Source organism: Balaenoptera physalus (assembly GCF_965194825.1).
Source record: "Balaenoptera physalus genome assembly, chromosome: 7".
In the NCBI taxonomy this organism is placed as follows: domain Eukaryota; kingdom Metazoa; phylum Chordata; class Mammalia; order Artiodactyla; family Balaenopteridae; genus Balaenoptera; species Balaenoptera physalus.
Genome location: NC_138886.1, coordinates 23,259,737 through 23,272,017, shown reverse-complemented (window position 1 = coordinate 23,272,017; position 12,281 = coordinate 23,259,737). Strand labels below are relative to the sequence as shown.

The 12,281-nt window shown below is 46.1% G+C and overlaps 1 protein-coding gene across 1 annotated transcript in view; it reads right to left on the bottom strand.

Moving 5' to 3' along the window:
* Positions 1–10,170: 10,170 nt before the first annotated feature.
* Positions 10,171–12,281, bottom strand: part of LOC309664176 (uncharacterized protein C9orf152) — a 29,425-nt gene continuing 27,314 nt past the window's right edge. The window contains exon 2 of the mRNA XM_082469244.1: positions 10,171–11,719. Within this exon, the coding sequence (XP_082325370.1) occupies positions 11,208–11,719 (512 nt within the window). The 3' untranslated portion in view covers positions 10,171–11,207. The remainder of the gene's footprint in view (positions 11,720–12,281) is intronic.

Sequence of the window (12,281 nt, the reverse complement as noted above, 5' to 3'; positions counted from 1 at the left end):
TATTCTCTTTCAGATTCTTTTCCATTATAGGTTATTACAAGGTATTGGATATAGTTCCCTGTGCTATACAGTAGGTCCCTGTTGTTTATTCTATATACAGTGGTGTGTATCTGTTAATCCCAGACTCCTAATTTATGCCTCCCCCCCCTTTCCCCTTTGGTAACCATAAGTTTGTTTTCTATGTCTGCGAGTCTGTTTATGTCTTGTAAATAAGTTCATTTGTATCATTTTTTAGATTCCACATATAAGTGATATCATATGATATTTGTCTCTCTCTTTGACTTACTTCACTTAGTGTAATAATCTCTAGGTCCATCCATGTTGCTGCAAATGGCATTATTTCATTCTTTTTGATGGCTGAGTAATATAGGAACTTCTTGCCCAAACTATCACAGCCCCTTGCCTTGCAAGCGTTCCTCACTGTAATCCCTGAGCATGCCCTCATCCGCTATGGTATCTAGTTCTTCTCTAGAAGAATCCTGAGCAGAGAGCCTTCCAACAGGAGGTGACGAGTGTTTCTGGTTCAGGTACAATGAAAGGCAGGCGGCTAGCTCCTAGCGAGGAAGTTCAAGGGTTTCTCTTTCCCCGTAACTCTACGCCACAAGAGGATACAGTTGAGCCTGCATGTTAAGAGAAACCGCGGCCCTTCTGGTCAACTTTCTTTTTCCAAGAGACCAGATCATTCCTCATCTTTCCACCCGCAGAGCTGGTGAGATTCAAATAGGCATCGGCTGCCTCTTACAGAGGACTGTGCCCCGGCCCTGCTCCCTGTCCTTGGAAAGTCAGGTAGAACAACAGTGGGACCCAAAGGAGAAAGGCCATGGAGATGCTGATGGGCGCCGCTGTGCTCGGCCTCTGAGAAGACTCTGCCCCTTGAGCAACTTAGTCAGTGCCTCCCATTTGCAGTCTGAGTGGCCCTAAGGCAGTGGGTCTGAACGCTGACCTCACATATTCAGAGGAAGCTTTCAAGGTCATCCTCAAGACAAGCCCACCTACCTAGACAGGCAAATGTAAAAAAAAAAGAGGGCAGGAAATGAACAAAGAAATGAAAACAAATGTCCACCAAAGGACCTGTAAAAATAATGTTAGTAGCTTTATGCACAATGGCAAAAAATGGAAAGAAGTAGGGCTAAGAAAAAGTAAATTGTGGTAATTGCTGGGAAGAGGCTAAAGTGAACTTTCTAGAATGCTGGAAATGTATTATCGGTCTACATTATATAAGTGTGTGTATATCTATATCTGAAAATAAGCATATATATACATGAAAATAAATACAAGATTAGTGCACTTCCCATACTTTTCATATTTTATGCCTTGATCAAAAAGCAAAATATAGAATACCAATGCTCAGGCCCTACTCCAGAGATTGTAATTTAATGGAATCTTCTCCAAGCTTCCTGATGATTCTCTTGTGCAGTCAGGGCTGGGAAGACTGTCTTGGAGAACAGGGCCGACCTTGGCATGAGCCTCAGGCTAGAGGGCCCAAAGGGGCCTCGCAGCTCATGGAAGGTCCAACTCAGTGGGGTTTGGCACTTGAGGCTCCTTGGTGCACACACCCTTTGGGGACTGGGCATGCCCTTGGCATGCACCTCCTTGGCAGTCGGCTGGTCAGGGGTCTTCCCATGGATCTTGCCAGGCTGCGGTAGGGGTCAGCAGAGAGGAGCCTGGGATTTGGTGGGCCATCTCCCTCAGACCTCAGGTTGTGAGTGTGGCCACACATGTTGTGGGCAGCCCCTTTAGAGGAGAGCCAGGCTTTGGAGAATCTGGCAGGTGGAGTCTGAGGCAGGGGCAGGAACCCATGGCTGGGGAGGGAGTGAGGTCGGGCTCTCTCATGCAAAAAGAAAATAAAAATGGGGTCGGTATTGCTAAGAGCGCTCTGTAAGATGGAGCTGGGAGGCCATGAAAGGTGGGTGACCGTTGCATGGCTCAGCCTGTATGGAATCTGACCTTTTGACCTGATGAAGTTATCCAAAACACCTGCCAGAAACTCAGAGTACATATCAGACCCTTACCCTAAAATAACTCCTGACAGTCTATCTACTTATAGGACTCCTACCCTAAAACAACTTGTGATTCCTTACGGACAAATATTTTCTGACTTGCGTCAGAGTCAATCACAATTCTCACCGGGCAACTTTTTTTTTTTTTTGGATGTATAGTTGATTTACAATGTTGTGTTAGTTTCTGCTGTACAGTAAAGTGATTGTTATACATAGGTATAAATTATTTTTTACATTCTTTTCCATTATGGCTTATCACAGGATATTGAATATAGTTCCCTGTGCTATACAGTAGGACCTTGTTGTTTATCCATTCTATATATACCAGTTTGCATCTGCTAATCCCAAACTCCTAGTCCTTCCCTCCCACACCCACACCCACACCCCTTAGCAACCACACATCTGTTCTCTATGTCTGTGAGTTTCTGTTTCATAGATAGGTTCATTTGTGTCATGTTTTAGATGCCACGTATAAGTGATATCATATGGTATTTGTCTTTGTCTGACTTGGTATGATAATCTCTAAGTCCATCCATGTTGCTGCAAATGACATTACTTCATTCTTTTTTATGGCTGAGTAGTATTCCATTGTATATATGTACCACATCTTTATCCATTCACCTGTCGATGGACATTTAGGTTGCTTCCATGTCTTGGCTATTGTGAATACTGCTGCTATGAACATTGTGTTGCATGTATCTTTTCAAATTATGGTTTTCTCCAGATATATGCCCAGAAGTGGGATTGCTGGATTGTATGGTAATTCTATTTTTAGTTTTCTGAGGAACCTCCATACTGTTTTCCATAGTGGCTGCACCAATTTACATTCCCACAAACAGTGTAGGAGGGTTCCGTTTTCTCCACACCCTCTCCAGCATTTGTTATTTGTAGACTTTTAAATGATATCCATTCTGACCAGTGTGAGGTGGTACCTCATTGTAGTTTAGATTTGCATTTTTCTAATAATTAGCAATGTTGGGCATCTTTTCATGTGTTGCCAGGCAACTTTTAACAACCTCGTGGCTTTTGGTCTTTATAAGCCCCTGCCTCTTTCTCTACCTTGAAACACTCTTTTGGGGTTACCCGAATCAGTCTCCCAAACTGCAATTCTTAAGACCCTATATAAACCCTTTTCTTATTTGCAGGCTCCTGCATTTTTTTTTTTTTTTTTTTTTTGGTTGCCACTCAGGACCCGCCAACCACAAAAGTACCTGCATTTCTTAGGATGGGGAGCAGCTCCTGCCCTGGGAAATTTGCTAACCTGGATCTGGACTTGATATTGATTTTGAGGGCTGGCTTAGGCTCATCTTACAAACACTTGGAGTTTGGGCTGTCAGAAGATGCAGTTTTGCCACCACCAGCTTTTTCCTGCATCTATTGGGTTGGCCAAAAAAAGTTTGGGTTTTCTGTAACATCTTATAGAAAAACCCAAACGAACCTTTTTGGCCAACACAATATTTCTCGGCCAGGACAAAGGGGTTGACATGCTGTCAAGTCTTGATTATCGTCCTGGACTTGGGAATTCAGGGGGTGGATTCATCAGTGAACAGACAAAGGAGAGACAAAAGGATTACTAATATGTAGTGGGTGTATCATCTTTCTGGATGGAAGTTGAGGGGAAAACAATGTAATTGCCGCAAATCCAAGGCCAAGACATAATATTAAAAGTTCAGTCCCTTGAACACTGCTTCTAGGAAGCGTATTATTCATTAGCTGTGGGACAAACACAACTGCAGCCGGTAAAAGACTTTAGGAACTTATATGCAGACGGAAAAATTGAAGGTGGTGAACTGGATATTTCTCAACAATAAGGAAGTGACCTAAAGGGCTGTTTTTGCAGAGTAGGGATAACCAATGCCTCAAAGGCTGGGGAAAGGTTAGTTTTAGGAAGAGTATTTAGAAAAAGTCAAACAGTTCTCTCTGGCTTCCAGATGGAAGCACCAGTTTCACCATCAGCCCTGGAAGGGGATTTCCCAGCTATGATGCTTACAGAAATAAGTGAAGGGGAAGGAGTCAGAAGGAGGTGGTTTAACATAGTAGTGTTAAAAGATAAACTCTTAAAATGTTTAATGTGCCTTCGTTTATTTGAGCAAAAATCGATTCCAATCAAGCTGCACCAAACCGGAAATGGTTAGGAACACTCCATCAACAGGAGCTGGGGAGAGACTTTTAAAGGGAAGACTCCAAAGCAAAGTAAGGAAATTGGCTATAGCTTAAAGCCTAGTTGGCTGCTTGTGATTGGTTGCCCTTAGCTTTCATTCTGTAACCTTGAGGCATTGATGGGCATAGATTTTGGTTTGCTACCGCAGGCCAACCAGGCATTAGAGCCAGCTCCGACTAATGGCTTCCTTGTTTAACTGAATAGGAGTTAAGAGTTTAGAGTGTGGCTCTGGAGTGTGGCTGCCTGAGTTTGCTTCTCCTTTTGCAATTTGCTAGCTGTGTCACCTTGAGCAAGTTATATAACCATGTTAGAACTGTGTTGGCCTTCAATCTGGGGTACCCCACTCACAAGTTGAGATGCAGAGTTCTTAAATAGGACAGTCACCCCAAAGAAGAAGGATCTTCCCTCAGGAAGGACCTAATCCTAGAGGTACCACCAGAAAATATTTCTAATTTGTCCAGAAGCCAAAAGAATTTTCAGATGCCTCTCTCAAAACCCAAGAAAACCAAGTTAAAAAAATTTTTTTTTCAAAATAATATATAAGGTCAAAAAGACCAGACATCTTAGGTGTAGTGGTCATGGCAATGCCCCTGTGAGGCACTGTTTGTCACATGGTGGATTGGTGTGACATTCAGAGGCAGAACTTGACTCTAGCTCCAGAAGGAGGGGAGGAACTAGACTCTTAGCGCCCTTCCCTCTACCAACCTCCTTAATCGGCCACGGTGGCGGAGCCCCTCTCCATATACACACAGAGGTGCTAACAAAGCCCTAATTGATTGGAGAGCAAGGGACCATGGAAGAAGCCCTCTTCCTAGCCAGTGGCTTAAACTGGGGTCAGCAGGTGCAGCAGGAGCGCTGGAGGCGCCTTCCGAGGAGCCTGAATGCTTATGGAGGGGGCCCGGAGGGACCCTCGGGCAGGATGCCGTATTTCCTGCATTTGTCTGGAATCCAGATACTGGGAAGTTCTGGATTAAAAAGTGGCTGGGGATTTTGGTATTTCTTTGCACCCAATCGACAGCTCAGCTTCTGGAGGGGAATTCTCCCTCCCCCCTGTGGATCTACTGTAAGATTAATTTCCTACTGAAAAGCAGAAGCAGAGCCCTCTCACTTAGCTGAGACACAGTGAGGATGGTGATAGTCTCCTGTCTCTGCCTACAGCCCCCCTCAGTCTAGTACAGCCCGGAGGTGAGGTAGGGACGGGGGTTGTAGATTATTGAATAGCTACTACAATAGGAGAGGTGCGGTGCCCATGGAGTCCTTCTTTTCCCCCAAATGGTGTCAGTAACCCACAGCTGAAAACCAGAGGCACAAAGAACCCCACGTTTTAAGAACTGCCGGGTCCGTAGGTCAGCCACAGTCCCAAGAGCAGTGGTTCTCAAAGTGTGTTCCCCGGACCAGCAGCATCGGCATCACCCGGGACCCCGTTAGAAATGCACATTCTTGCCCCGCCCCTTCACAACTGCTGAGTGGGAAACTGAGGGGATGGGGATCAGCCATCAGTGGTTTAACAAGCCCTCCAGGCGATTCTGATGTCCGCCCACATTTGAGAAGCTGGAGATGGCTGGGAGGCAGATGCTATTTTGACGGGATGGGCATGACCCTTTTTCTTCAGGGATATGAGGCTGGCAGGAGGCTGCCCTTGGGACTGATATTCTCTCCTTGACCAAACTCTAGCTAGGCTCCTCTGAGTCCTTTCTCTCTGACTAGCCCTCAACCTAGAAGACTAGAGCCAACATGAACACGGTTTCTAATAGGTCAAGGCAGCATCCCCAGGATGACCCAAGCCCCCCCTTAAAGTGCCTGCCTGCGAAATCACAACAATGCCAAAAGAATTTACTCTTTTGTTCCAGCCAACACCAGGAAGATAGGCTCCCTGTCTCCTAGTCTCTGTGGGAGGGTAGGAACCTAATTTTGATAGGTACCAGTTAGCAAACCCGGATGGGTTTCACATGGACCAATCCCACCTTTCCTACTTTCTGTAATTTTCATCTCCCTGACTTCTGAGTCCCTACTTGCCTCCCTCCCTACTCCCCCATTCTCCCTTTAAAACACACAGTCACCTCTGTACAAATGGAAGTTTTCAGTTCCCTATTGCAGTCGTATGCTAGTGATGAAAATCTGTGCTTACCACTTTAAGTAGTGTCCCGCTTTGTTGATCTTTGACAAGACATTCAATATTTGTATAGAGGCCATTCCCTCTTCCCCTATCCACGAGGTGAACACAAGAAGGAGAGGCAGGAAGGTCAAAGAGGTTTTCTTTTTAAGTTGGTAGTATTTGCAAGAAAGGGGGCGGGGCAACACATTATCCCCCAGTTGGATGACTGCTTGGCAAGTAGGCTTGCCCCAAGAGACGAGGAGAGACCTCAGTGGGAAAATGTCAGTATAGAACCACCAGGAAGATAAGGTGTTAAGGGTAATCACGGCACACAGGTGCAGAAAATACCCCCGTCGCTGTCCACAGGCCTAAGTTGGGCCAGCAGAGGGCAGATGAGACGGTGGCTACGGACGAAGAGAGATGGGCCTCTGATGCAATTGTGGGGGACGGCTGTCTGCACAGCCAGGCATAACCATTCTCACAAGGGACCCGCAAGGCAAAGGGAACTACTGCAGTGGAGTTTCTCATCTGCAGGAGCCCGTGGGGGACACTGCCTGTCCACACCGAGCCTGCAGACCCTCAGCGAGGTCAGTGTGAACGGTCAAGGCCAAAGAGACCAAAACTACGCCACAGCCAGTCCACACAAGCTCTCTGTGTCCTTTTAGCCTAAAGCCAAAAGGGGGTGCCGCACAGAAGGGGGAGGGGTGTGTGAGCAAGAAGACCACGCCCATCCCTCTAATTTTTTTTTTTTTTTTTTTTTCCGGCTGTGTTGGGTCTTTGTTGCTGTGCGCTGGCTTTCTCTAGTTGCGGCGAGCGGGTGCTACTCTTCGTTGTGGTGCGCGGGCTTCTCACTGCGGTGGCTTCTCTTGTTGCAGAGCACAGGCTCTAGGCATGCAGGCTCAGTAGTTGTAGCACACGGGCTTGGTTGCTCTGAGGCATGTGGGATCTTCCCAGACCAGGGCTCGAACCCGTGTCCCCTGCATTGGCAGGTGGATTCTTAACCATTGCGCCACCAGGGAAGCCCCCCTTCCTCTAATCTTAAAGGTATAAATCAAGGCTGTGCTTGGGGGTGGGGAGGTTGGTGGGATCTGACTTGAATATGCGAGACACTTTTAAATTCGAGTCGTTTCAAGTCTTAAGAACTGGGATGAAAGAGCTTTAATGATGGGGAGTACCTGATAAGTTAGGGAATCAGGCTGAGCTGGCATGAGGGGAGCCTGCCCCCTAGCAGGGATGGATTCGAATTGACAGCCAGGGACTTCCCTGGTGGTCCAGTGGTTAAGACTCCTCGCTCCCAACGCAGGAGGCCCCGGGTTCCAAACCTGGTCAGGGAACTAGATTCACATGATGCAGCTAAGAGCCCACATGCGCAATTAAAGGTCCCGCGTGCCACAACTAAGACCCGGTGCAGCCAAATAAATAAATATTAAAAAAAAAAGAATTGACAGCTAATGAGCAGGATCTTCCCTTCCTCAGCCCCACACCCCAGGGGCTATTATCGCCTCATTTGACAGCTGGGGAATCTGTGGCTCTGAGAGTTAAGTAACTCGGCTCAGGTCAGGTTTACCAATGGCAGTGCCGAGATTGGAGCCCAGATGCACCTATCTCCAAGCCCAGCAAGACGGCAGCCCTGTGGGCGAGTCTTCACTGTGGGCTGGAAGGCTGGGTGACCCTAAGGTAAGCTGCCAGAGGCAGGATTTACAACGTGATCTGGTTATTCTCTAGTTTAGGAAAACCTTCTTCTGCCAACCCTGGGGAGAGTGTGGGAAAAGAAGGTTAGCTCCAGTCCTGACTGTCAGGGGAGACAAAATCAGAGTGGGCGGCGTGACAGCCCAGACATAATCTGAGCCCTTTGCCCCACAGGTTTGACCACCCGTGGGTTGGGAGAAGCATGTGAGTGTGGTTGAGAAACAGAGATTGCTCTGGTCTAATGCTCCTGGCAGAAGCAGCCTTGTGGGAAGGGAGTGGAAAGATTCAAAACCAGCCTTCCTCTTGCCCCTCTCCCTTCAAGCTCTACCACAGGGAACACTTAATCCTCAGCTCCACCCCAGGCACGAGAATGACCCCATCCCAGGAGAAGGCCATGCCTCTGGGGCAAAGACACTCTCAGCCTTGGTAGCTGTGAGTTGGCTCTGACTTGAACTGGCCTGCCCTTGGCTGAAAAGTTTTCCCATATCCGGCATTGCCTTTTGGACTCTGGCCTCTTAAACCAGTGCTTCAGGAAAAGCACCTCCAGACAGAAGAATGTGGACTCTAGAAAATGGGGATTTGTAGAAGGTTTGCAGTTAGGGGAGTGACCTGGGCAAAGTCTTGCACTGTCTCTTGCCTCTGAGGTCTGAGACTCCACATCCCGGGCTCCCCTTCTCTCCTGGTCACTCCTCTTCAGTGTCCCTCACTGTCTCCTCCTCCCTGACCCCACCTCTTCTGAGTAAGGATTAGAAAAATCCTTAGAGATTTTTCAACTAAGTAAATAGGGAGTTTTCAGGACTCATTCTGGACCCAGTCTTCTCTCTACTCTCTGCATAGGTGAATCCATCCTTTCTCATTCTAAGTACCTCTACATACTCATGACACTTCAATTCTTATGTCTAGCCCAGAACTCTAGTCTCATTTATCCACTTGCCTATTTGATATCTTTATTGATGTGTCTCTGAGCACCTCAAACTCAGTATCCTTCAAACTGAACTTGTAATTTTCCTTCAGTAAATCGTATTGTTTCTATCTCCAAAGTATACATATATCAAATGTATCTACTTTTTTCCCCTTCTTCTGTTCCCATTCTTTTTTTTTAAAAAAACATCTTTATTGGAGTATAATTGCTTTGCAGTGGTGTGTGCGTTTCTGTTTTATAACAAAGTGAATCAGCTATACATATACATATATCCCCATATCTCCTCCCTCTTGTGTCTCCCTCCCTCCCTCCCTATCCCACCCCTCTAGGTGTTCACAAAGCACCATTCTGCTTCCACTCTTGCTTGAGCTAACAACATCTTTCCCACTGAACTTCCCCTGGCCGTAATTTCCCCTGACATTGCCTCTTAATATGACCATCCACTCATTCTCCATAGAACAACCAGAGTCATCTGGTTAAACTGCAAATCCAATCATTTTGGTCTCATATGTAAATCCCTTAATTGCTACTTATTGTATTCAGAATAAAATCTAATATTGTACTATGACCTGGCCCCTCTCTACCTGTGTTAGCCATTAGTTCTGCTCATCCATATTTCCATTCCTTCTCTCCTTGTGGGCACATGAAATGAATGCACTTCCTCATACCCTTGAAGTGGAGATATGCCCGTGTTACTTGCTTTGGACAATGAAACATAAGCAAAGTGATTTGAGAGCCAGTATGTGACTTTTAATGCACTTTCTTCTGCTACAGTGATTAGGGAAACCAGTATTGATGTGGTGGTGCCACAAGACTGAAGCAGCTTGAATTGTTAGTAATAATGTAGGAGAGCTGCCCTGGAAGTTTGCCCAAATCCACAGTGGAATTTTCATGAGTGGGGGAAAAAAAAGCTTCTGTGTGAGGTTTGGGAGTTGTTTGTCACTCAGCAAAACATAGCCTATCCTGATTGATACACTGTAGAAAGAGGAGTTACTTGTGGGAAGCCTCTTTAAAACAAAAGCAAAGGAAAAGTTTTTTCAGAAAATTTCCTTGTTTTTCATTAGACTATTAAAAAAAATTAACAACTAGCTCTTGTTAATTATTCACAAAAGGAATCACAATGAATCCCCAAATTGGAGGGAAGTTCGGGGTGGCCCAAGGAGAAGGCACATACATATTTTGGCAGGAAATGACACTCCTAGGTAACATCTCTCAATGTGGGTGGGCAAGACTGGATCACCATGGGGACAAAAGGAAGATGTGGGTAAAACTTTACAGAGAGAGAATCTGGCATGAGGAAAAGTCACTTTAGGTGTGTTTATTAAAGTTAAACATTAACCAGGTAAGATAATTTCTTCCCCACCACCCAAGTAATACCTGCTTCACTTTGTCTTTGGTTAAAAATATACCAGGAAGGATCTGAATGATTCAAATTTGGCTGAAAAGGGAGCAATTTTTGAGGAACACATACTTTCCAAGCAGGAACATTTCTTTATCTTCTTCTTTCAGGCTTCTATTACTATATATCTTCAATGATGGGCAGTGTTTAATTTGGGGAGAGAGAGAGAGAGATTGAAGAAGGGAAGAAGAGAGCAAATAGGAAAAAAGGAAGGGAGGGAGGGAGGAAGGAAGGAAGGAAAGGACGGAGAGAGAAGGATGAAAGGAAATAAATCTATAATGAGACTGGAATGTGCAGTTTCAATGAGAGGGGAGAGATGACCAACCCTTCCTAAAGACACTTATACACACAGAACAGTAGGTGGCATTGTTTTGACCCTTTTTACCCAGGGTGACCATACTTTGGGAGGCTCAAGCTAAAATGGTGTGGTCACTACCAATGAATGTAGAGACTTGTAAGTGAGCTGGCCTCCAGGCATAGCGACCAGAAAAGGGAAATTCTCAGAGCCCCTCTTCTCCAGAACATGTGAGAAATCCTCAGAAGTTACTGAAAACAAGATTGCCCACGCCTGTCGACTCTAGGGCACTGCAAAGGCATCCACTGGCTAGGGTCTCTGTTTTATGTTTCAAAATTCTCTAGTTCTAAGGACTGAGTCGATGTCCATAGCAATGTCTTCTTATATAAGCAGAATGGGGCTGCACTGATCAGACAGCACTCTTTCATCCTGAGCTGTGAGCAGTCTGGTCTGGGCACTCTCTCTCTTTTTTTTTTTTTTTGAGGGACAAGACTACGTGCCTACTGCAAAATTCATGTCCCACAGCCCCGACGATTGATGTAGTCCAGTTCTGCTCGAGGTAGAGGCCCTAGCTGTGCCTCTGCCTCCTAAGTTCTTAGGTGAGGCCATAGATGGCCTCAAGGTTGAGACCTTTGAGTAGAAAGCTTCAGGCTGGGCCATATAAGCCCAGGTTCCGGGCCGCCTGGGAGATCCTGGGAGTTTTCCTCTGGGGAAATGGATAGTGAGCTGGTTTTCCAGACCTGTGTGGCTTCTTTATGGAAGGAGGGTCCTGAGTGCCAATGTTTAAGCCAGATCCCACTGACTTTGTTTGGGTATTGCCCCCTTGACATTCATGCTGGGCTGCCTCTGGGATCGTCGTTCCTTGCTGAGTCATCTGAGTGTCTTCAAACAAGCCTGGGAGCCTTTGCTCAGACCCCATGAACTTGTCCTTGTACTTTACTTGATGACTGGTTTCCTGGTGGAAGGTTTGGACCGAGCGGTGCATCTCTAGGTGCGTGTGCCATGGAGACTCGGGGGCCTGGAGACAGCCTCCGTCAGCCTCCTCCAACATCTCCTCTGCCTCAGGATCCGCCTCTTCTAGGGGCAGTGAATGCCTTCTCTCCTTGTTAATCCAAACAGCACTGACCATGGCCTCAGCAGGAGCAGGCATGTTCCCTCCTGAGAAAGCAAGGCACCAGCAGGGTCACCACTGCAAAGTACATGGGTGGCTCTCATTTTGGGGGTCTCAGAGCTTTCAAGCTGAAGGAAGGCCATGCCAAATACATCAATGAGGCCAGATACCCAATTCACTGCATTATCTCTCTCTAACACACACACACACATACACACACACACACACACACACATTCATGCACAATTATTCATTTATTCAACAAATATTTATTAGGCCCTTATAATGTGCCAGGCATTATTTATTCTAGGTCTTGGGAATACAGTAATGAACACTGAGACAAAATCTACCTCTTCATGATGTGGTCTAGTGGAGTAGAAAAGAATAAGCAAATAAACATACTATAATAAAGTTTCTGGTGGTAATCAATGCTACGGAAAAAAACATTCGAGTGTGATAGGATTTAATAGGAGACTTCAGTTTTTGACTGCAGTGAGGGAGTGAACCCTAGGAAGAACTAGGGAACTCGCATTTCAGACTAAAAGAATAACGGGGACCAAGGGCACAATATGTGTTCACCCACATGTGTGATTCACATACACTGGCCAG